This window comes from Zosterops lateralis, assembly GCF_965231275.1.
Source record: "Zosterops lateralis genome assembly, chromosome: 35".
Lineage (NCBI taxonomy): Eukaryota > Metazoa > Chordata > Aves > Passeriformes > Zosteropidae > Zosterops > Zosterops lateralis.
In genome coordinates, this window is record NC_139795.1 from 14,319 (window position 1) to 35,674 (window position 21,356).

At 61.5% G+C, this 21,356-nt stretch overlaps 4 protein-coding genes across 4 annotated transcripts; 2 read left to right on the forward strand and 2 right to left on the reverse strand.

The window, feature by feature from the left end:
• Nucleotides 1-492: 492 nt before the first annotated feature.
• On the reverse strand, nucleotides 493-6,233 carry FARSA (phenylalanyl-tRNA synthetase subunit alpha; the record flags this gene model as incomplete). The annotated part of the gene is made up of 13 exons (XM_083881804.1): nucleotides 493-688; nucleotides 770-884; nucleotides 1,323-1,400; nucleotides 1,470-1,638; nucleotides 2,097-2,196; nucleotides 2,285-2,369; nucleotides 3,670-3,785; nucleotides 3,873-4,001; nucleotides 4,071-4,163; nucleotides 4,691-4,809; nucleotides 5,693-5,791; nucleotides 5,869-6,006; nucleotides 6,084-6,233. The coding sequence occupies 13 exons, from the start codon at nucleotides 6,231-6,233 to the stop codon at nucleotides 583-585; spliced, it is 1,497 nt and encodes a 498-aa protein (XP_083737930.1). The 3' UTR covers nucleotides 493-582.
• Nucleotides 6,234-6,982: 749 nt separating this feature from the next.
• Nucleotides 6,983-10,387, forward strand: CALR (calreticulin). Its single transcript, XM_083881696.1, has 9 exons — nucleotides 6,983-7,145; nucleotides 8,004-8,105; nucleotides 8,182-8,385; nucleotides 8,470-8,564; nucleotides 8,649-8,858; nucleotides 9,032-9,145; nucleotides 9,237-9,380; nucleotides 9,707-9,799; nucleotides 9,883-10,387. The coding sequence occupies exons 1-9, from the start codon at nucleotides 7,049-7,051 to the stop codon at nucleotides 10,066-10,068; spliced, it is 1,245 nt and encodes a 414-aa protein (XP_083737822.1). The 5' UTR covers nucleotides 6,983-7,048; the 3' UTR covers nucleotides 10,069-10,387.
• A 755-nt stretch (nucleotides 10,388-11,142) lies between these two features.
• On the forward strand, nucleotides 11,143-17,196 carry RAD23A (RAD23 homolog A, nucleotide excision repair protein). Its single transcript, XM_083881811.1, has 9 exons — nucleotides 11,143-11,382; nucleotides 12,013-12,174; nucleotides 13,103-13,281; nucleotides 14,078-14,133; nucleotides 14,420-14,547; nucleotides 15,117-15,192; nucleotides 15,412-15,542; nucleotides 16,060-16,215; nucleotides 16,801-17,196. Exons 1-9 carry the CDS (start codon nucleotides 11,212-11,214, stop codon nucleotides 16,912-16,914), a joined length of 1,173 nt encoding a protein of 390 aa, XP_083737937.1. The 5' UTR covers nucleotides 11,143-11,211; the 3' UTR covers nucleotides 16,915-17,196.
• Nucleotides 17,197-17,663: 467 nt separating this feature from the next.
• Nucleotides 17,664-19,543, reverse strand: GADD45GIP1 (GADD45G interacting protein 1). Its single transcript, XM_083881829.1, has 2 exons — nucleotides 19,201-19,543; nucleotides 17,664-18,180 (listed from the first exon to the last, which is right to left on the reverse strand). Exons 1-2 carry the CDS (start codon nucleotides 19,536-19,538, stop codon nucleotides 17,754-17,756), a joined length of 765 nt encoding a protein of 254 aa, XP_083737955.1. The 5' UTR covers nucleotides 19,539-19,543; the 3' UTR covers nucleotides 17,664-17,753.
• Between the last annotated feature and the right edge of the window lie 1,813 nt (nucleotides 19,544-21,356).

Consider the following 21,356-nt stretch of genomic DNA (forward strand, 5'->3'; position numbering starts at 1 on the left):
GGGGGTCCCGGGGGTGGGTTGGGGGCACTAAGCCCGGCTCGGGCGGGGGTCCCAGGGTCGTGCAGGGTCCCAGGGTGAGTTGGGGGCACTAAACCCGGCCCGGGCCGGGGTCCCGGGGTGGGTTGGGGTCGTACGGAGCCATACCCGGGACTCCTCAGCCGCCCCCGACCACTGCGCCCTCACGGCGGGTCTGATGGGCGGGTACCTCTGCCACCCAATCAGCGCCCATCCTTCACACCTCGGCGTTGCTAATTGGAGCCTTAAGGGCGCTCAGGAGATGATTGGCACCTGCGCGGACCAATCGTGGGCCAGGAAAATGCAGTGGCGGGAAAGGCAGAAAAGGCGGGAAGAGCCTGAGGGCCCCAGAAGGTTTTGGGGGTCCCGGTGGGTTTTGGGGGGTCCCGGAGGGTCTTGGCTTTCCCCAGCACCGAGCGAGGCCACGAGGTAACAATAAACCCTGTTTCCCTTCCCCAGCACACACACACAGACAACCACAGCCACGGGCCTTTATTAGGAATGGAGACCCCCAGGGATGGGACCCCTCCCCAAAAAGAGGAGACCCCCGGGAGTTGTGGGGAGGGGTCACACATCCAGGCGGCACATGGGACTGTCATAGACCATCTGCAGGTTGACACGGTGCCCCATCAGCTCCCGGATGTTCTTGATGCCGTATTTGATCATGGTGGGTCTGGGGGAGACGGGATTTGAGGGTGAGGGAAGACACTTTTTGGGGGTCTCCCCCCACCCCGAGGTGACCCCCCCAACTCACCGCTCCAGCGAGAGCCCCCAGGCGATGACGGTGACGTTCTCGGGGAGCCCCATGGGCAGCAGCAGCTCGGGGCGGAAGACCCCCGAGTTCCCCACCTCCACCCACTTCTTCAGCCCTGGGGAGGGGGCGAGGAGGGTGAGGATGGGGGTCCCCTCCCCGTATTGGGACCCCAGAGCGCTCCCCACTCAAGGTCAGGCTCTAAGGGACCCCCAGGTATAAGAGGACCCAAAACCTCCCTGCTCTAAACGGGGAGACCCCCAAGACCCCTCCTCACCCTCGTGGTAGCTGAACACCTCTGGGTGTAGGGACCCCAAAGTGCTCCCCACATCAAGGTCAGGCTCGAAGGGACCCCCAGGTATAAGAAGAGACCCCCAAAACCTCTCTTGTCTAAACGGGGAGACCCCCAAGACCCCTCCTCACCCTCGTGGTACCAAACACTTCCACGCTGGGCTCTGTGTAGGGACCCCAAAATGCTCCCCACCCCAAAACCCCACTCTGAGGGGGCTCCCCAGACCCCCAGCTCTAACAGGAGCCCCCCAAGACCCCTCCTCACCCTCGTGGTAGCTGAACACCTCCATGCTGGGCTCCGTGTAGGGGTTATAGGCAGGTTTAAAACGCAGCTGGGAGATCCCTGTGGGGCACACAGAGGGGTCAGGGGGGCTCACAGGGATTCGGGGTCCCCTCCCTGAGCCCCCCATACCCAGCTTGGTGAAGAACTGCCTGAGGGTGCCCATGAGGTGGCCCAGGGTGAGGCCCCTGTCGGCCACCACGCCCTCCACCTGGTGGAACTCGGCCAGGTGAGTGGCGTCCAGGCTCTCGTTGCGGAACACGCGGTCGATGGAGAAATATTTCACGGGGGTGAATTTTTCCTGGAGAGAGACGGGGGAAAACACAGTGATGGGAGGGGTTTTAGATTGTCCCAGAGCTGCTCTGAGCCCCCAAAATTGCTCCAGACTCCCTGAGCTTCCCCCAAACCAATGCTGGGTTTCCTAAACTGCTCTGAGCCCCCAAAATTGGTCTGGGTTTTCTAAGTGCCCCCTAAAACAACACTGAGCTTCCTCAACTGGTCTGAGCACCCCAAAATTGTTTTTGGGTTTCCTGAGCCCCCCCTAAAACAACACTGAGTTCCCTAAACTGTTCTGAGCACCCCAAATCCCACAGACACCCCAATCCCACTGATCCTCCCAAATAATCTCTGTTCTCCCTCATGTTTCTACCCTCCCCAGACCCTGCCAAGGCCCCCCAAACCCCTCAGACCCCCCAAAAGCCCCCCAAAACCCCCCCAAAGCCCCTCAGACCCCCCAAAAGCCCCCCAAAGCCCCCAGACCTGCCGAGCCAGCTGGAACAGGGCTCTGGCACTGGCTGACGTGGTGTGAGTCCTCAGCAGGTTCTTCTTGGCCTCCTCCACCTTCCACTCGTACCTGTACCTGGGTGGGGGGGCACAAAAAGGGGGTTCAGGGGGGTGGGGGACACACGGGAGACCCCCCTGAATCCCCCCCAGGGTTGGGGTCTCACCCCTGTGAGCCGTAGCCTCCCTGGGAGTGCACCTTCTTCACCTTGGAGGAGTAGCCTGGGGGCAGCTGGGGGGCTTCAGCGGGGTCTGGGGGGGGAAAGGAGGTGAGGAGGGGTCTTGGAGGGGTTTGAGGGGGGCTTCAGCGGGGTCTGGGGGGTGAAAAAAGGGTGAGGAGGGGTCTTGGAGGGGTTTGAGGGGGGCTTCAGCGGGGTCTGGGGGGGGGAAAAGGTGAGGAGGGGTCTTGGAGGGGTTTGAGGGGGTGTTTGAGGGGGCTCAGAGGAGTTTGAGGGGGGAAAAAGGTGAGGAGGGGTCTTGGAGGGGTTTGAGGGGGCTCAGAGAGGTTTAGGGGGGATAAAAAGGTGAGGAGGGGTCTGGGGAGGGTCTGAGGGAGTGTTTGAGGGGGCTCAGAGGGGTTTAGGGGGGGAAAAAAGGTGAGGAGGGGTCTGGGGGGTGTTTGAGGGGGCGTTTGAGGGGTCCTGAGGATGGTTTGGGGGCTGTGGGGAGGTTCAGAGGGGTCCCAAGGGGGTCAGAGGGATTTTAGGAGTCAAGGGGCTCTGGGATGGGCAATAAAGGGTCAGGGGGCTCTGGGGGGGTTCACAGGGGTCCCAAGGAGAGTCAGGGGGCTCTGAGGGGGGTTCAGAGGGGTCTCGAGGGGCTCTGGGGGAGTTCAGAGGGGTCCTGAGGAGGGTCAGGGGCTCTGGGGGAGTTCACAGGGGTCCTGAGGGGGGTCAGGGGGCTCTGGGGGGGGGTTCACAGGGGTCCCAAGGGGGGTCAGAGCAATTTTGGGGGTCAGGAGGCTTTGGGGTGGGCAATAAAGGGTCAGGGGGCTCTGAGGGGGTTCACAGGGGTCCCAAGGAGGGTCTGGGGGCTCTGGGGGGTTCAGAGGGGTCCCAAGAGTGGTCAGGGGGCTCTGAGGGAGTTCAGAGGGTTCCTGAGAAGGGTCAGGGGGCTCTAGGGGGGTACAGAGGGGTCCTGAGGAGGGTCAGGGGGCTCTAGGGGGGTACAGAGGGTTCCTGAGAAGGGTCAGGGGGCTCTAGGGGGGTACAGAGGGGTCCTGAGGAGGGTCAGGGGGCTCTAGGGGGGTACAGAGGGGTCCTGAGGAGGGTCAGGGGGCTCTAGGGGGGTACAGAGGGGTCCTGAGGAGGGTCAGGGGGCTCTAGGGGGGTACAGAGGGGTCTTGAGGAGGGTCAGGGGCTCTGGGGGAGTTCACAGGGGTCCTGAGGAGGGTCAGGGGGTTGTGGGGTGGCCAGAAATGGGTCAGGGAGCTCTGTGGGGGTTCAGAGGGGTCCCAAGGAACGTCAGGGAGCTCTGGGGGTTCACAGGGGTCCCAAGGAGGGTCAGGGGTCCCCAGGGGCTCCCCCAGCCCCCCCGTAGCCCCCAGCCCCACCCAGCAGGAAGAAGGTGTCGTGCTGGTCGCGCGCCGGGTGCTGCTGCGGCTGGAACAGCGCGTCGAAATTCCAGAAGGAGCTCTCCACAAAATTATCCGTGGGCATCTCCGTGAACCTGAGAGGGGAGCCACATCTCCTTTAGGGGACGAGGAAAAGACCCCCGTGAGCCCCCCTCCCCTCCTGGAGGAGCCCCCAGACTCACCCCATCTCCAGGAAGATCTGGCGCAGCTCCGAGCGCACCTTGAGCAGCGGGTGCAGGTGGCCGCAGGCCGGGGCCAGCCCCAGGGAGGAGAAGTTGTAGGGTTTGAAGGGCAGACGGCGCCAGGAGCCTCTGGAAAAGGGGTCAGGGGTCGGGATGGGGCAGTTCAGGGGTCTCTGGGGGGGTCAGGGGGTCACGTACGTGGCGATCATCTCCGGGGTCAGCTCCGTCTCCGGCCGCGCCACGGCCGTGCTGAAGGCGCTGCCCTGGCGGATCCAGTAGGACTTGAGGGTCCTGGGGGGGCAGAGAAAGGGTTGGGGGACACCCAAATCTCCTCTCTGGCTCCTCGTTAACTGCCTTAATTAATGCTAATTCCCCTGGTTATTATATTTATTTAATTTTTTGGCAATGTGGGTTTGTTACAGACGGTTAAATCATCAAAAAAAATCATTTTGCTAAAGTTAAACTCGACAAACACTCAATAAATAAAACTAAAAAAAAAAGGTTTGGAAATGGGGCAGCTCAAGCCTTAAATTTGTGGCACTTAAAAGGATAAAAAAAATCAGAAAATATTGAGGAAAATGAAAGGCTGGGAAGAATCAGAAAACACTGAAAAAAAAAAAAGAAAGGTTTAAAATTGGACATTCTTAATCTGACTTAAAATTGGACAATCTTAATCCCATAAAAAGGGAATGGACCAAACTAAAATGAAAACCTACAAATTAACAACAAAAAAAAGAACAAAAAAATTAAATAATGGATAGAATTGTATAATTTAGAGCTGATAAATATTAATTTTTTCTGTTTTTTACCCCACTCACACTTCCAGGAGCAGTTTCCTCCTCTTGAGCTCGGCGCGGTCCCGCTCGGGCACGGCCTGGGCCCCGCCCGCCCTCACCTGGCCCAGGTGTTCCTGCACCGTGTCCTGCACCGAGGGCACCTGGGGGGGCACCCAGGGGTGGGCACGGACCCTCCACATCCCCCCTGGGCCAGGGGAGGGGGATCAGAGCCCTCCCCAAACAGCCCTGACCCCTGGGACCCCCATTTATCCCTCCAAAAACAATTCTAAACCCTGGGGACCCCCAGACCTCTCCCCAAACAGCCCTGACCCCCTGGGACCCCCATCCATCCCTCCCCAAACGGCCCTGACCCCCCAGGACCCCCATTTATCCACCCCCGAGGAGAATCCTAATTCCTGTAGACCCCCAGAGCCCTCCCCAAACAGCCCTGACCCCCTGGGACCCCCAGAGCCCTCCCCAAACAGCCCTGACCCCCTGGGACCCCCAGAGCCCTCCCCAAACAGCCCTGGGACCCCTGTTTATCCACCCCGAAGAGAATCTTAATTCTTGGAGACCCCCAGACCCCTCCTCAAACAGCCCTGACCCTCTGGGACCCCCAGAGCCCTCCCCAAACAGCCCTGACCCCCTGGGACCCCCATTTATCCCTCCGAGGAGGACTCTAATTCCTGGAGACCCCCAGAGCCCTCCTCAGGACATTCTCTGCTCCAAATAACCCTCATCCATCCCCCCTTGGGACCCCCCCCATTCTCTGGAACCCCCATTCATCCCCCCTTGGGACATCCCCAATTCCCTGGGACCCCCATTCATCCCCCCAAAGGAGAATCCTAATCTCCGGGGACCCCCAAACCCCTCCCCAGGACCCCCATCCATCCCCCCCTAGGACACCCCCCATTCTCTGGGACCCCCATTCATCCCTCCAGGGACTGTCCCGCTCCCCTGGGACCCCCGTTCATCCCCCCGGGACCCCCGTTAGCCCCCCCAGGACCCTCCCGGTCCCCCCGCCCGCCCCCCGGTGCCACTCACGGTCGGCATCACTCGTGGACCGCCGGCCGCTCCTTTATCCAGCCGCACCCATTTATTGGCCATGGCTTTGCTGAAGCCCAAAGAGCCCCCGGGCAGTTTCTACGGGCAAACAGCGGCCGTGAGGAGCCCGCGGAGCCGCCGGTTCCCCCGGTCCGGTCCGGTCTCCCGGTACCCACCAGGGCCTCGGCCTGGGGCAGCCCCTCCTCGGGGAGGCTCCGGAACAGCCGCACCTCGGGGCTGCCCTCCCGCAGCACCTCCTCGCCCTCGGGGCTCAGCTCCCATCGCGTCGCCGAGCGCGGTTCGGCCTCGATCACCTGGAACCGGGACCGGGATCATCAGCATCGCCCGGTGGCGGCGCCCCCGGGGGTTTCCCGGAGCCCGGAGCCCGCACCTCGCCCAGCGCCTGGAGGCTCTTGACGGCGCCCACGAGGGTCTGGTGGTCCACACCGAGCTCGGCGGCGGCCTGGAGGCTGCAGAGCCCCGCGGCGGCCCCGGCCCGGTCCAGCCGCTCCAGGAGCCGCTCGGCCACGCTGGGCGCCATGGCCGGAAGTGATCCCGGGATAAGCCGGAAGTGATCCCGGAAGTGCCGGAAGTGCCGCTGCCGTACAGGAAGAGGGCTGTTTATCCGCCATTTTGGGTGTGGCTGAAGCCTCATGCTGAGCGTGGTCGGCGCCATTTTGAGTGTGGCGGGTTCGCACAGGTGGCTGTGACGTCACGCGGCTGCACCATGACGTCATGAGGGGGCGAAGCGGGTCCATCACAGACCCCAGCGGGCTGATACGGGCCTAGAGCTTTCTTAGAGCAGCCCCGGCCTGGGCTCACCTTCCTTGCGTTCACACCTGCTGTGACATCACTTAATCAATGACATCATCACCGCGTCACGGCGCTACACGAAGGCCAAGGAGAGCGGGGGACTCCCACACGCCGCGTTTCCGTTGCTCCTTCCCCGTATTCCCGATTTCTCCTTGAATTTCCGAGTTTTATCCCCCCCCGCCATTTCCCGGGTCGGTCCCTTTAAGAGCGCGCGCCCCACGTGACCCCCGGGCGCGCGGCGGGGGGCGGGGGGGCGTCTCCCGCCGCACGCGTGGTCGCTCCTGATTGGCCGCCGCGCTCAGCCAATGGGAAGCGGCCATCTGGGACGCCAACGTTCGGGGGCGCCGTCGCCGCCGGCCGGCGGGCGGGCGGCCAATGGGAGAGGGCCGCGCGCGGGTTCGAGCCAATGGCGGCGCGGCGGAGGCGGGGCGAGGGGCGGCGGGAGTATAAAAAGCGGCGGCACCGCCTCCCCCCTCCGCAGTGCCGGGCGGCGCCGGGCCGGGACGGACGGAGCGAGCGCGGCCCAAATTCCCCACACGCGCCATGAGCCCCCTCAGCCTCATCGCCCCCGTCCTGCTCGGAGCCCTCCTGGCGGCCGCCGGCCCCACCCAGTTCTTCCGCGAGGAGTTCGCGGATGGAGGTGAGGGAGGGGCCGGGGCGGGGGTCCCTGAGGGCGGGGCCTGAGGGGGGGGCTCTGAGGGGAAGGGGGTGGGGGGGCGGTGCCTGAGGAGGCCCCGGGGGGTCCTGAGGGGAGGGGGAGGACCCTCCTGTGTTTTGTGAGGGGAGAAAATAGAGAGAGCATCTCGTCTTTTCTGAGGGGAGAATGAGGGGTTTCTCCTGTGATCTGTGAGGGGAGATAATGGGAGAAACCCCCTATGAGTTCTGAGGGGAGAAAGGGGGGGTCTCCTGTGTTCTCTGAGGGGAGAAAATTGAGTTCTGTGAGGGGAAAACGGAGTGTTCTTTAAAGAAAAAATGGGGGGATTTTTCTCTGTTCTATGAGGGGAAAATGAGGAGATCCTCCTATATTCTTTATAGAAAAAATGAAGAGATATTTCTCCGTTTTATGAGGGGAGAATAGGGAGGAATCACCTCTGTTCTTTAAAGAAAAAAATGGAGAGATATTTCTCTGTTTTATGAGGGGAGAATGGGTGGATTTTCCTGTGATCTCTGAGGGAAAAAAGGAAAAGATCCTGAGGTGACAGGGGCTTTCAGGAGGCCCCTCCTCAGCTGGGGGTGTCAGGACAGGGAGGACGAGGCTGGCAAAGGCTGGGGGACACTGAAACAACAAGATAGAAAAGCTCAGGTAGAGCTCAGCAGGTAAAACAGGTGAACAAAAACCAAAAAAAAAACAAAAAATCAATTACAAGTATCACACCACCCACATGGACAACATCCCCCAAATCCATCCCAAACCCAAACCTCGAGCTTTTGAGGAGAAACAAAATGAATTTAAGGCTGATCTGGAGGACTCAAAACTCCTTCCTGTGCCCCCAAACAGACTCGTGGAGCAGTCGGTGGGTGGAATCCAAACACAAACCCGACTACGGGCGCTTCGTCCTCACCGCCGGCAAATTCTACGGCGACGCCGACAAGGACAAAGGTGAGCTGGGGTCACATCCTTGAATCCAAACCTTCAGAACAAAGAGTTTTTCCTCATTATTCCCCATGTCTTTCAGGCATCCAGACGAGCCAGGACGCCCGTTTCTACGCCCTCTCCTCCCGTTTTGAGCCTTTCAGCAACAGGGACAAGACGTTGGTGGTTCAGTTCACGGTGAAGCACGAGCAGAACATCGATTGTGGTGGGGGATATGTCAAGCTTTTCCCAGCCAGCCTCAACCAAGAGGACATGCACGGAGATTCTGAGTACAACATCATGTTTGGTGGGTGTTTTGTCCTTTTTTTCAGCCCCTTCAAGGTGATTTCAACTCCTTTTTTTGACTCTTTGTGTTGTTTTTATCACCCAGGTCCTGATATCTGCGGCCCCGGCACCAAGAAGGTCCATGTGATTTTTAACTACAAAGGGAAAAATGTGTTGATCAATAAGGACATTCGCTGCAAGGTGGGTTTGAGGAGGATTTGGGGGTCTTGCTGCCCCTCCAGGGGGGTTTTTCCAGCCTTTCTGAGCCCCCCATTTTACCCCCAGGACGATGAATTCACCCACCTGTACACGCTGGTGGTGAGACCCGACAACACCTACGAGGTGAAGATCGACAACGCCCGCGTGGAGTCGGGGAGCCTGGAGGAGGATTGGGATTTCCTGCCCCCAAAAAAGATCAAAGACCCCGAGGCCAAGAAACCCGACGATTGGGATGAGAGGGCCAAGATTGACGACCCTGAGGACACCAAACCTGAGGTGGGGAGGGGGGATTGTGGTGGGATTTGAGGGGCTGGGGGGGTCACTTGGGGGTCTCCAGGAGCTTTGGGGGGGACTCTGGGTGAGAATTGGAGAATTGAGGGAACTCAGAAAAGTCTGTGACACCTCCTGGGGGTCCACAAGAACCCCCTGAGCCCTCCCCAAATTTCCAGGACTGGGACAAACCCGAGCACATCCCAGACCCCGACGCCAAAAAACCCGAGGACTGGGACGAGGAGATGGACGGGGAGTGGGAGCCCCCCGTGATCCAGAACCCCGAGTACAAGGTGAGGAGACCCTGGGGGGGCTCAAAAACGGGTGGGGGGCAACAAAAGGAACTTTATTCCTTTTCTAAACCCCCTTTTTGTGCCTCTCCAGGGCGAGTGGAGGCCGCAGCAGATCGACAACCCCGACTACAAGGGGAAGTGGGTTCACCCTGAGATTGACAACCCCGAGTACAGCCCTGACCCTCTGCTCTACTCCTACGACAGCTTTGGGGTCATTGGCCTCGACCTCTGGCAGGTCAGGGGGGGTTTCTGGAGGGTCTGGGGGGGTTTCTGGAGGGTCTGGGGGGGTTTCTGGAGGGTCTGGGGGGTTCCTGGAGGGTCTGGGGGGTTCCTGGAGGGTCTGGGGGGTTCCTGGAAGGGTCTGGGGGGGTCGTGGAAGGGTCTGAGGGGCTCCTGGAGGGTCTAGGGGGTCCCTGGAAGGGTCTGGAGGCTCCTTGGAGGGTCTGGGAGGTCCCTGGAAGGGTCTGGGGAGCTCCCTGAAAGGTCTGGGGGCTCCCTGGAGGGTCTGGGGGCTCCCAAAAAGCTCCAGGACCCCCTGATTGATCCTCCCCATCCCCACAGGTGAAATCAGGCACCATCTTTGACAATTTCCTGATCACGGACGACGAGAAATTGGCAGAGGAGATCGGGAACGAGACCTGGGGGGCCACCAAGGTAAAGGGGAGGGGGGTGAGACCCCCGTGAGCCCCCCCGGAGCCCCCCCAGGACCCCCCAGTGACCTCCCCACCCTCCCCCAGGACGCCGAGAGGAAGATGAAGGAGCAGCAGGACGAGGAGCAGCGGAAGAAGCAGGAGGAGGAGGAGAAGCAGCAGAAGGAGGAGGAAGGGGACGATGAGGGCGATGGGGACGAGGATGAGGAGGATGAAGAGGAGCCCGAGGCCGAGCCCGAGGAGGGGGAGGCGGCCCCGCGGGACGAGCTGTGAGGCCCCGGGGCGGGCCCGTTCTGTCTCTGTGAGACCTGGACTCTTTTCTACGGGCGCCGGGGGGAGAAAAACCGGCCCCGGGACCCACCGGGACCCACCCGGCACCGGGGGCGCCCCCCGAGGACCCCCCGAGGACTCAGGACCAGCGCCGGGGGTTTTGGGGAGGGGGAGAAGCGATTTTTGGGTGGGTTTGTGGTGGGGAAGGGAAGGGGAGAGGGGAGGGAGGGGAGTGAGAGCACCGGCGGTGTCACACGGGACTTGTAACGAGGGCTGGGGAAAAAAAGGTGTCTCGATCCGGTTTCTATTAAATTAACGATCGTCCCGGCGCCGCCGCTGCTGCTGTTTCTTCTTTTTCTTTCGTCCTTTATTAATTATTATTATTATTCCTTTTTCCCCTCACGGCCCGCGCCATGTTGCGGCCGCCGCCATTTTGTTGCCGCCGCCGCGCGTGTCACGTGACCGCGGACGGGTCACGCCCCCTCCCCTCTGAGTCACGTGACCGAAAATATGAGACTCCGCCCATCCGCCTCACGTGACCCCCAGGGCGGTCTCCCGCGCGCGGGTGGTGTTTTTTTTTAATATATATGTATGTATTACAATATACTTTTTAATATATACATAAGAATATAAAATATATACAATATATTTTTATATATATAATATATATAATATAATATGATATAAAATATATTTTATGTGTATAATATATATAGAATGTGTACATTCTATATATATTATATGTATAATATATATAGAATATGCATATAAAATATAAAATATATACATAAAATATATATATTATATATAATATGATATAAAGTATATAATATATAATATAATATAAAATATACATATCTTAAATATATATATCTTAAATATATAATACACTCCTCGTCACGTGACTTCATTACCCTTATCAGAAACCCCCTTTATCGCTGTCACGTGACCATATCGCGCGCGAAACGCGCCTTTTTTTTTCCCCGTGTCACGTGACTCGATTAAAAAAAGAGGTGGGCGTGGCGGGAACGGGGTGGAGGGGGCGTGGCTTTTTCCCCCGCGCGCCGCCGCCGTGATGACGCACTTCCGGCCGCCGTCGGCGGAAGCGGCGGGGCCGCCCTTAAGATGGCGGCGGCGTGAAGTTGCATGTTGTGGGGCCGCCCGGGAGGAGCCGCCGCCGCCGCTCCGGGGTTTGTTTTTCCCTTTTCCCTCCCCCGTTTTTTCCCCTTCTCTCTCTCCCCCGCCATGGCGGTGACCGTGACGTTGAAGACGCTGCAGCAACAAACCTTCAAGATCCGCATGGAGCCGCACGAGACGGTGAGTGAGGCCCCGGCGGGGCTTTGGCCGCTCGGGGGGAACCGGAGCTTTCCACAAAAATCCCAAAAATCCCCCCCTCGGACCCTCCCGGGGCTCCCCAGGGCCGCGTCCCCCCCTTGGGACCCCCCGGGTTTATTTTGGGGCGTCACCGGGGGGTCTTCACCTTCCCTTCCCCAATTTATGAGGCATAAAACTATAAATTCCAACCAGGACAAACCTCTCCTTGTTCTCCCCTTTTTTTCGGGGATTTTTCTCTCTTTTAAGAGATTTCTGTGTGTTTCCAATTCTCTATTTTGGGAGGGAGATTTGCTGAATATTTCTGAGGAGAAAAATTCGCAAAACTTCACTTTTTTTGGCTTGAAATCCCTTTTATTATTCCTTTTGAACTCTTTCCCACCTTTTGCACCACCTCAGACCTTTGATTTTATAAAATCTTATTTTATCATTCACCTTAAACTCCTTCCCACCTTTTAGGCCACCTCAGGTGTTATTTAAGGACAACATTTAAAGCGATTTTTTGGGCATTTTTTCCTTTTTTTTTTTTACACTTTAATTCGGATATTTTGAGAGGGAATTTCGTGGGGTTTTGGGGGTTTTTGTGGCCGAGCCCTGAGCCCCTCCCGGCCTCAGGTTCGGGCCCTGAAGGAGAAAATCGAGGCTGAAAAGGGCAGCGAGGCCTTTCCCGTGGCCGGGCAGAAACTCATTTACGCCGGGAAAATCCTCAGTGACGACGTCCCCATCAGGGACTACAGGATCGACGAGAAAAACTTCGTCGTGGTCATGGTGACCAAGGTGGAAAAATAAAAAAATAAAACCCGGGGGAGGCTTTAAAAGGGGTTTGGGGTCGTTTGGGAAAGCCCTGAGAGGGTTTTGGGGGTGTTTGGGGAACCCTGAGGGGGATTTGGGGGTCCCTGTTTGAGGTTTTGGGGATCCCCTGAAAGTCTGAGGGAGTTTGAGGGATCCCTGAGGGGTTTTGGGGTCATTTGGGGGAGCCCTGAGGGGGTTTGGGGGAATCCTGAGGGGTTTTGGGGTCTCTTAGGGAAGTCCTGAGGGGGTTTTGGGGCCATTTGTGTGTCCCTTGATGGTCTGAGGGGGTTTTGGGGCCATTTGGAGTCGTTTAGGGATCCCTGAGAGGATTTTGGGGGGGTTTGGGGGATCCCTGAGGGGGTTTTGGGGCCATTTGGGGGTCCCCTGAGGATCTGAGGGGGTTTTGGGGTTGTTTGGGGATCCCTGAGAGGGTTTTGGGGTCATTTGGGGGAGCCCTGAGGGGTCTCTGGGAGGGTTTGGAGGGTCCCTGAGGGTCTGAGGGGGTTTGGGGTCATTTGGGGATCCCCAAGGGGGGTTTGGGGGTCTCCTGAGGGTCTGAGGGGGTTTTGGGGCTCCCCAAGAAACACTTCGGGGGGGTCTCAATGCCCTTGGGGGGTCACAAATGTTTCTGGGGGGTCTCAGTGCCCTTGGGGGGGGTCTTCGGTGTCTTGGGGGGGACTCTGGGGGGGGTCTCAAATGTCTCTGGGGGGGTCTCAGTGCCCTTGGAGGGGTCTCAATGCCCTTAGGGGGTCTCTGAGGGGGTCTCAATACCCTTGGGAGGGTCTCAATGTCCTTGGGGGGTCTCTGAGGGGGTCTCAGTGCCTTTGGGGGGGGGTCTCTGGGGGGGGTCTCAATGCTCTGGGGGGGTCTATGGGGGGTCCCAGCCCCCCCTAACCCCCTCCCCCCTCCCCAGGCCAAGTCCACTCTGGGCTCGGCGCCCCCCGAGGCCGGAGCCCCCTCGGAGCCCCCCCCCGCCGCCCCCCCTGGGCCCCCCCCGGCCCCCGACACCGCCCCTCCCCCCCCGGCCACACCCAGCGAGGAGCCCCCGGCCCAGGAGCCCCCGGCCCTGAGCCTGCCCGAGCCCCCCGCCGGGTAAGGGGGGGCTGGGGGGGCTGGGGAGGGGTTTGGGGGGTCTGGGGAGGGGTTGGGGGGCCTAAAAAGGGTTTGGGGGGATCTGGGAGGGGTTTGGGGAGGCTGGGGAGGGTTGGGGGGGATTTGGGGGGGCTGGGGAGGGGGTTGGGGGGTCTGGAACAGATTTGGGGAGGGTTTGGGGGGGTGGGAAGTGGTTGGGGGGGTTTGGGTGGGGCTTGGGAGGATTTGGGGGGTCTGGAACACATTTGGGGAGGGTTTGGGGGGTCTGGGGAGGGTTTGGGGGGGTCTGTGACGGGGTTGGGGAGGATTTGAGGGGGTGGGAAGTGGTTGGGGGGATTTGGGTGGGTCTGGGGAGGGTTTGGGGGGGTTTGGAGAGGGTTTGGGGGGCTTGGGAGGACTTGGGGGCTTTGGAATACATTTGGGGAGGGTTTGGGGGGGTCTGGGGAGGGGTGGGAGGGGTTTTGGGGGGGTTTGGGGTGTCTGAGGAGGGTTTGGGGTGGTCAGGAAAGGGTTTGGGGGGTCTGGAACACATTTGGGGAGGGTTTAAGGGGTCTGGGGAGGGTTTGGGGGGTCACAGGAGGGTCTGGGGGGAGATTTAATCAGATTTTGGGGGTTGGGGGTGTCTGGAAAGGGGTTGGGGGGTCTGGGGAGGGTTTGGGGGGAGATTTAATCAGATTTTGGGGTCTGGGGGACTCCCAGGGATTTCTGGGGTCTCCCAGGTGTATTTTGGGGTCTCCCAGGGGGGTTTTGGGGTGTTCTGGACCCTCCCCTGGCTCATTTCTCTCCCCATTCCCAGCTCTGTTCCCCCCCCGGGCAGCTCCGGGCGCTCGGCCGACGCTGCCTCCACCCTCGGTGGGTCCTGGGGGGCTTTGGGGGTCCTGGGAGGGGTTTGGGGAGCTTTGGGGGTCCTGGGAGGGGCTTTGGAGTCCCCAGGGGTTGTAATGAGGATTAGGAAACTCTTTTTGGGGGCAAAAATGAGGATTTTTGATGTTTTCCATCTCCTGAATTTAGAAAAAGAACTGATTTTTGGGGCTGGGGGTGGGCCCCAATAACTGTGGGGAACCAGGGGCTGTCAGTGGATAAATAGGGGGGGTCTCTGGGGGTCCCTGGGCTGACCCCGGGGTCTCCCACCCCCCAGTGACGGGCTCGGAGTACGAGACGATGCTGTCGGAGATCGTGTCCATGGGCTACGAGCGGGAGCGAGTGGTGGCCGCGCTCAGGGCCAGCTACAACAACCCCCACCGCGCCGTGGAGTACCTGCTCACGGTCTGGGGGGCAAAATGGGGGGCTGGGGGGGGTCTGGGGGGTTCAAAATGGGGTCTGGGGGGGAAAAAATGGGGTCTGGGGGCATTGAAATGGGGTTTGGGGGGGTCAAAATGGAGTCTGGGGGGTCCGGGGGGGCTCAAACAGGGTGTGGGAGAGTCTTGGCAGGGTCTGGAACGGTCAAAATGGGGTCTGGGGGGGCTGAAATGGGGGCTGGGAGGGTCCTGGGGGGACAAAATGGGGTCTGGGGGGTTCTGAGGGGGGTCAAAATGGGGTCTGGGGGGTTTAAATGGGGTCTGGGGGGCTCTCAGGGGTTCCTGGGGGAGAGTCAGAGAGGTCCTGGGGGTCTCAGGGGGATGAGAGGGGTCTCTGGGGGGGTCCTGGGGGTCTCTGGGCACCCTCAGGGGGTCTGGGGGGTCTCTGGGCACTCTCAGGGGGTCTCAGGGGTCTCTGGGCACCCTCAGGGGGTCCTGAGGGTCTCTGGGCACCCTTGGGGGTCCTGGGGGGGTCTCAGGGGTCTCTGGGCACCCTCGGGGGTCCCGGCTCCCCGCTGACCCCCCGTGTCCCCCCAGGGCATCCCCGGCAGCCCCGAGCCCGAGCGCCCCCCGGTGCAGGAGTCGCGCCCCCCGGAGCAGCCCCCGCCCGAAGGTGGGTGGGCGTGGCTCGGGCGGGGCCGGCCACACCCTCAGAGGCCACACCCCTTTATGGGCGTGGCCACACCTGGGTCACCTTTGGGGGTGTGGCCTGTGAGGGTGGGAATGGGGAGGGTCTTGGCCCCACCCTATTCAGGTACAGTTTTTGGGGGGGGAAATGGGCGTGGTTTGATGATGGGTGTGGCCTCACCTGTCGGCCACGCCCCCCGGGCAGGTGAGAACCCCCTGGAGTTCCTGCGGGAGCAGCCGCAGTTCCAGAACATGCGCCAGGTGATCCAGCAGAACCCGGCGCTGCTCCCGGCGCTGCTGCAGCAGCTGGGCCAGGAGAACCCCCAGCTGCTACAGGTGACCCCAAAACCCACCCTGGGACCCCCTGGGACCCCCCAAAACCCCCCAAACCTGCCCTGAGACCCCCAAAACCCCCCAAACCTGCCCTGGGACCCCCAAACCTGCCCTGGGACCCCCAAACCCACCCTGAGACCCCAAAACCCTGCCCTGGGACCCCCAAACCTTGCCCTGAGACCCCAAAACCCTGCCCTGGGACCCCCAAACCTTGCCCTGAGACCCCAAAACCCTGCCCTGGGACCCCCAAACCTTGCCCTGAGGTCACCCAGGACCCCCTGAACCCTTCAAAACCCCCCCAGGACTCCCTAAATTCCTCCAGGCCTCCCCCTGAGCTGACCCCAGCCCCATTTCCCACCCCAGGACTCCCCTAAAGACCCCTTGAGCCCCTCCAGGACCCCTAAAACCCCCCCCAAACCCCTCCCAAGCTGACCCCATCCCCATTTCCCCCCCCTAAACCCCCTCAAAGCCCCCCCAGGACCCCCCCAAGCTGACCCCTCCCCATTTCCCCCGTCCCCAGCAAATCAGCCAGCACCAGGAGCAGTTCATCCAGATGCTGAACGAGCCCCTGGGCGAGCTGGGCGAGCTGGAGGGGGAGGTGGGCGCCATGGGGGACGAGTCCCCCCAGATGAATTACATCCAGGTCACCCCGCAGGAGAAAGAAGCCATAGAGAGGGTGAGCAGGGAGGGGAAAAAATGGGGTTTGGGGGGAAAAAATCAGGGTTTTTGGGGAAAATCGGGGTTTGGGGGGAAATAAGGGGAAAAAAATGGGGGTTTTGGGGGGTAAATAAGGGGGAAAATCAGGTTTTTTTGGGGAAAAAATTGGGGTTTGGGGGTAAATTACATCCAGGTCACCCCGCAGGAGAAAGAAGCCATAGAGAGGGTGAGCAGGGGGGGATTTGGGGGAAAAAATTGAGGTTTGGGGGGGAAAAAGGGAAAAAATCAGGGTTTGGGGGAAATAAGGGAAAAAATCAGGGTTTTTTTGGGGAAAAAATTGGGATTTGGGGGGAAATAAGGGGAAAAAATGGGGGTTTGGGGGGAAATAAGGGGAAAAATTGGGGTTTGGGGGAAAAAAATTAGGTTTTGGGAGTGAATAAGGGGGAAAAAATCAGGATTTTGGGGGGTAAATAAGGGGAAAAATTAGGGTTTAACCCCTTCCCTGCCACAGGTGAAGGGGTGCAGGTTCAGTGGGATCAGGGCTCCTGTCAGATCCCATTTTTGGGGTTCAGACCCCCCACATTTAACCCCTCCCCTCCCGCAGCTGAAGGCGCTGGGCTTCCCCGAGAGCCTGGTCATCCAGGCCTACTTTGCCTGCGAGAAGAACGAGAACCTGGCGGCCAATTTCCTGCTCAGCCAGAACTTCGACGACGACTGAGGGACCCCCCTGGGCCTCCCCCCCGCCCTCGGGGGGGTCCCCACGCCGTGCTGGGGGAGGGGTAGGGATCAGATCCAGCCCCTCCCCCCTCTCTCTCTCTCTCTCCTGGGAGTGTTTTTTTTGGGGAGGGGGATGGGGACCCCTCCCTGTTATGGGTGGGGGGTCTCAGCAGCATCACCCGCTTTGTCCTGACCTCCCCTGAACCCCCAAAAAAATAAAACCACCCCCCAAAAAAAAAAAACCCGACCCCTCCCCCCCCTCCCTGTCAGGCCCCGGGGAAGGGGAGGGGGGTGGGGGAGGGGAGGGGGGGGGGTGGGGGAGGGGGCGGCGCCGCAGAACAACCGAAAATCGGCGGCAAAGAGATTAAATGCAGAGTTTTAAACCCAGATTTTTGTGGCCTCCTGTCGTGTTCTCCAGAGAAAAATCAGTCCCAGCGCCCCTGGGGGTCTGGATTTTGGGGAGGGGGCTCCAGGTGCTATTGGGGGTGTCCTAGGTTATCTCTGTATTTGGGGAGGGGTCTCCAGGGACCATTAGAGGGGTCCAGAGTTGTCCTGGGTGGTCTCTGGGTTTTGGGGAGGGGTCTCCAGGCGCTATTGGGGGTCTCTGGAGCTGCCCCTGGTGATCTCTCTATTTTGAGGAGGGGTCTCTAGGTGCTACTGGGGGTCTCTGTATTTGGGGAGGGGTCTCCAGAGCTGCCCCGGGCGGTCTCTGTATTTGGGGATGGGTCTCCAGTCACTACTGGGGGTCTCCAGAGCTGCCCCGGGTGGTATCTGGTTTTGGGGAGGGGTCTCTGGAGCTACCCCCGGCAGTCTCTATATTTGGGGAGGGGTCTCCAGGCACTATTTGGGATCTCTGGAGCTACCCCCAGTGGTCTCTGTATTTGGGGAGGGGTCTCTGGAGCTACCCCCGGCAGTCTCTGTATTTGGGGAGGGGTCTCCAGCCCCCCCCCCGGGGAGGGGTCTCTCGGCCGCCGCGGCCTCGGCCTCGGCCAGGGCGCTCCTCGCCGCCTCCTCGCGCAGCTGCCGCCGCCGCCGCTTCTCCTCGCGCCGCCGCTGCCGCTCCAGCTCCTCCAGCAGCTCCTGGGCCCGGGCTGAGCCCCGGGCGGGGGTCCCGGCCCCGGGGGGAGCCCCCAGACCCGCCTCGGCCAGGAGCCGCTGCCGCCGCGCCGCGTCTGCCCGAGCGCGATCCCGGGCGGCCTCGCGGTCCCGGCGCCAGGCGGAGACTCGGGCCGGCATCGCCTGGAGGCTGCGGGAGATCAGATCCGCCCTGGGGACAACAGAGACATCATTGGGGACATTGGGGACATCACTGGGGACATCATTGGGGACATTGGGGACATCACTGGGGACAGGCCCATTGGGGACATCAATGGGGACAGCCCGGGCGGCCTCACAGTCCCAGTGCCAGGCGGCAAGGACAGGCTGTGTGAGATCAGATCCGCCCTGGGGACAACAGAGACATCAATGGGGACACCAATGGGGACATTGGGGACATCAATGGGGACATCAATGGGAACACTGGGGACATCATTGGGGACACTGCGGGCAGCCCAGGCGGCCTCACGGTCCCAGCGCCAGGCGGAGACTTGGGCTGGCATCACCTGGAGGCTGCGGGACACTAAATCCTGCCTGGGGACATCAATAGGGACATTGGGGACATCATTGGGGACATCATTGGGGACATCACTGGGGACAGCCCAGGTGGAGACACGGGCTGGCATCAAGGACAGGCTACGGGAGATCAGGTCTGCCCTGGGGACATCAATGGGGACATTGGGGACATCACTGGGGACATTCAGGACACTGGGGACACGTGGGCTGGCATTGAGGCCAGGTTGTGTGAGATCAGATCCGCCCTGGGGACAGCAGGGACATCATTGGGGACATCACTGGGGACACTCCAGGGGGATACCAGCACTGGGGACATGCTGAACCCTCCCCTAAATCCCACCCCCGGTACCCCCAACCCCATTTCCGGTGCCCCCAGCCCCATTTCGTGCCCCCAGCCCCATCCCCGGTGCCCCCAGCCCCATTCCCGGTACCCCCAGCCCCATTTCCCGGCACCCCCAGCCCCATTTTCTGCCTCCAGCCCCATTCCCGGTACCCCCAGCCCCATTTTGAGCCCCCAGCCCCATTCCCCGGTACTCCCGGTGCCCCCAGCCCACTCCCGGTACCCCCAACCCCATCCCCGGTGCCCCCGGTGCCCCCAGCCCACTCCCGGTACCCCCAGCCCCATCCCCGGTGCCCCCGGTGCCCCCAGCCCCATTTCCCGGTGCCCCCACCCCACCTCTCCTTCCTCCGCCGCTCCTCTTCTCTCTCCCGCTGCTCCAGCACGGCCTCCACCTCCCGGAGCGGCGGGTCCCACTCCCGTTCCTCCTCCTCGGCCTCCCGGAGCTGCTCGGGGCTGGGCCAGAGCCGCCACGCCGGGACCCCCGAGGCCTCCCCGAGCCGCCCGAAGCGCCGCGCGGCCGCCCGGGGATCATCGGGGTCTGTCACCGGGGCCGGGCCCGGGCGGCGGCGCAGCGGATCCGCCCGGTAGAGCCGGACCGGGATCGGGATCGGTACCGGGAGCCGAAACCGGGCCGGGCCCAGCGCCAGCAGCGCCCGCCGCAAGGGCGCCGCCATCTTTGGTGCTGTGCCGGAAGTGACGTATGAAGCCAGCGGAAACAGAGGGGTGGTAACGGAGGGGGCGTGGCCATAGTAGTGAACTGTGTTGTGGGCGTGGTTTAGTGGGTTGTGGGCGTGGCCAAAGGGGCGCCCCGTCCCGGGGGGTTTCTGGGGGGTCTCGGGGGGTTTCTGGGGGGTCCCAGGGGATTTCCAGGCCAGGCTCAATCCGGGGGGGATTCGGGGAGACCCCAAGACCAGCAGGGAGCCCCAGGGGGCGTCTCCCCCACCCCGGGGGTCCCAGGAGGGTTTGGGGGACCCCAATTGGGGGGTAAAACGCGGCTCCTCCCTGGGGCCGCCCCCTCCCCAAAACAGCAGCGGGAGTGGGGAGGGGGCGCATTGCCAGAGCCCCCCGGGCTCCTCCCCGCGCTGATGGGGCTGGGGGCGGCCCCTAAACCCCCCCAAACCCCCCCAAAACCCTTTCCAGCCGCCGCCAAGGCCGGGGCCGCTGCCAAGCGCCGTTAACCCCTTCGTGCCCGCCGCCTGCCCCCCTGGACCCCCCCCCAAATCATCACCGGGACCCCCCCCCCAAAATCAGCGGGGGTTAACGGGGAGGGGGCTCCTCCCGGGGGTCGGTGGGAGGGGGGGAAGCCCCAAACCCCCCCCGGCTCTGGCAGGAGCTGCCGGGGGGCCTCGGGACGGGGGGGAGCCCTAATCGCTTCCAGGCCTCGGAAATTGCCCAAAATCCGCCGGGCTGAGCCAAAAACCCCCGAAATCGCCCCAAAAAGCTCCCCCTGGGCCTCTCCAGGGGCGGGGGGGGTTCGATGGGCTGGACCCCCCCCCCAACCCCCCGGGGGTCCCCATTTCCCCCTCGGGCGGTGGAAAACCGGGATTGGGGGGGAGTTTTGGGGAAATTTCGGCTGATTTTGGAATTTTCGGGATTTTCGTGTTTGTCCCGAATTTCCTTCACGGGGAGGGGGAAGCGACATTGTCCCTCCTTTGGGGACACCCGTGTCCCCTCCCCTGTGTCCCCAAGGGTGGCTGCGGTGTCGTGGGATGTCGCGACATGAGGTTGGGGGATGTCGTGGGGTGTCGCGACCCCTTTGGGGGCACCGTGTCCCCTCCCCCCCGGCTCCATCTGCGACAACGGTGACAACAACGGTGACAACGACGGTGACAACAACAGGGACAACAACAGGGGCACATCTGGCCAGGGGGGTCCCCGAGCAGCTGGTGGGGACAGAGGGGACACTGAGGGGGGGACACACACACACAGGGGGGGGAATTGGGGACAATTCTGTCGGTTTGGTTTGTCCCCTCTGTGTGTCCCCTGTGCCACCCCCAGGGAGGGGCTGGGACCCCCCCAGGTGTCCCCAGGTGTCCCCAAGTGTCCCCAGGTGTCCCCAGGTGTCCCCAAGGCCTGTCCCCGGGTGGAGGAGGCTCCAGCAGTGAAGGGGGTGGTGGTGGCAGTGAAGGGGTGGCCCTGGCGGTGGCACTGAAGGGGTGACAATGGCACTGAAGGGGTGACAATGGCAGTGAAGGGGTGGCCCTGGCGGTGGCACTGAAGCGGTGGCAGTGGCGGTGGCAGTGGCACTGAAGGGGTGACAATGGCACTGAAGGGGTGACAATGGCACTGAAGGGGTGGCCCTGGCGGTGGCACTGAAGGGGTGACAATGGCACTGAAGGGATGGCCCTGGCGGTGGCACTGAAGGGGTGGCACTGAAGGGGTGACAATGGCACTGAAAGGGTGGCCCTGGCGGTGGCAGTGAAGGGGTGACAATGGCACTGAAGGGGTGGCCCTGGCGGTGGCACTGAAGGGGTGGCACTGAAGGGGTGACA

Excerpts from the sequence above, each read along its gene's own strand:
- RAD23A (XM_083881811.1), top strand. The coding sequence starts at position 11,212 with ATGTTGTGGGGCCGCCCGGGAGGAGCCGCCGCCGCCGCTCCGGGGTTT. Across the intron at positions 11,383-12,012 it reads GCATGGAGCCGCACGAGACG|GTTCGGGCCCTGAAGGAGAA; the intron begins GTGAGTGAGGCC and ends TCCCGGCCTCAG. Across the intron at positions 15,193-15,411 it reads GGAGCAGCCCCCGCCCGAAG|GTGAGAACCCCCTGGAGTTC; the intron begins GTGGGTGGGCGT and ends CCCCCCGGGCAG.
- GADD45GIP1 (XM_083881829.1), bottom strand. The coding sequence starts at position 19,538 with ATGGCGGCGCCCTTGCGGCGGGCGCTGCTGGCGCTGGGCCCGGCCCGG. Across the intron at positions 18,181-19,200 it reads GAGCGGCGGAGGAAGGAGAG|GGCGGATCTGATCTCCCGCA; the intron begins GTGGGGTGGGGG and ends TGTTGTCCCCAG.
- CALR (XM_083881696.1), top strand. The coding sequence starts at position 7,049 with ATGAGCCCCCTCAGCCTCATCGCCCCCGTCCTGCTCGGAGCCCTCCTG. Across the intron at positions 7,146-8,003 it reads CGAGGAGTTCGCGGATGGAG|ACTCGTGGAGCAGTCGGTGG; the intron begins GTGAGGGAGGGG and ends GCCCCCAAACAG. Across the intron at positions 8,386-8,469 it reads TGAGTACAACATCATGTTTG|GTCCTGATATCTGCGGCCCC; the intron begins GTGGGTGTTTTG and ends TTTATCACCCAG.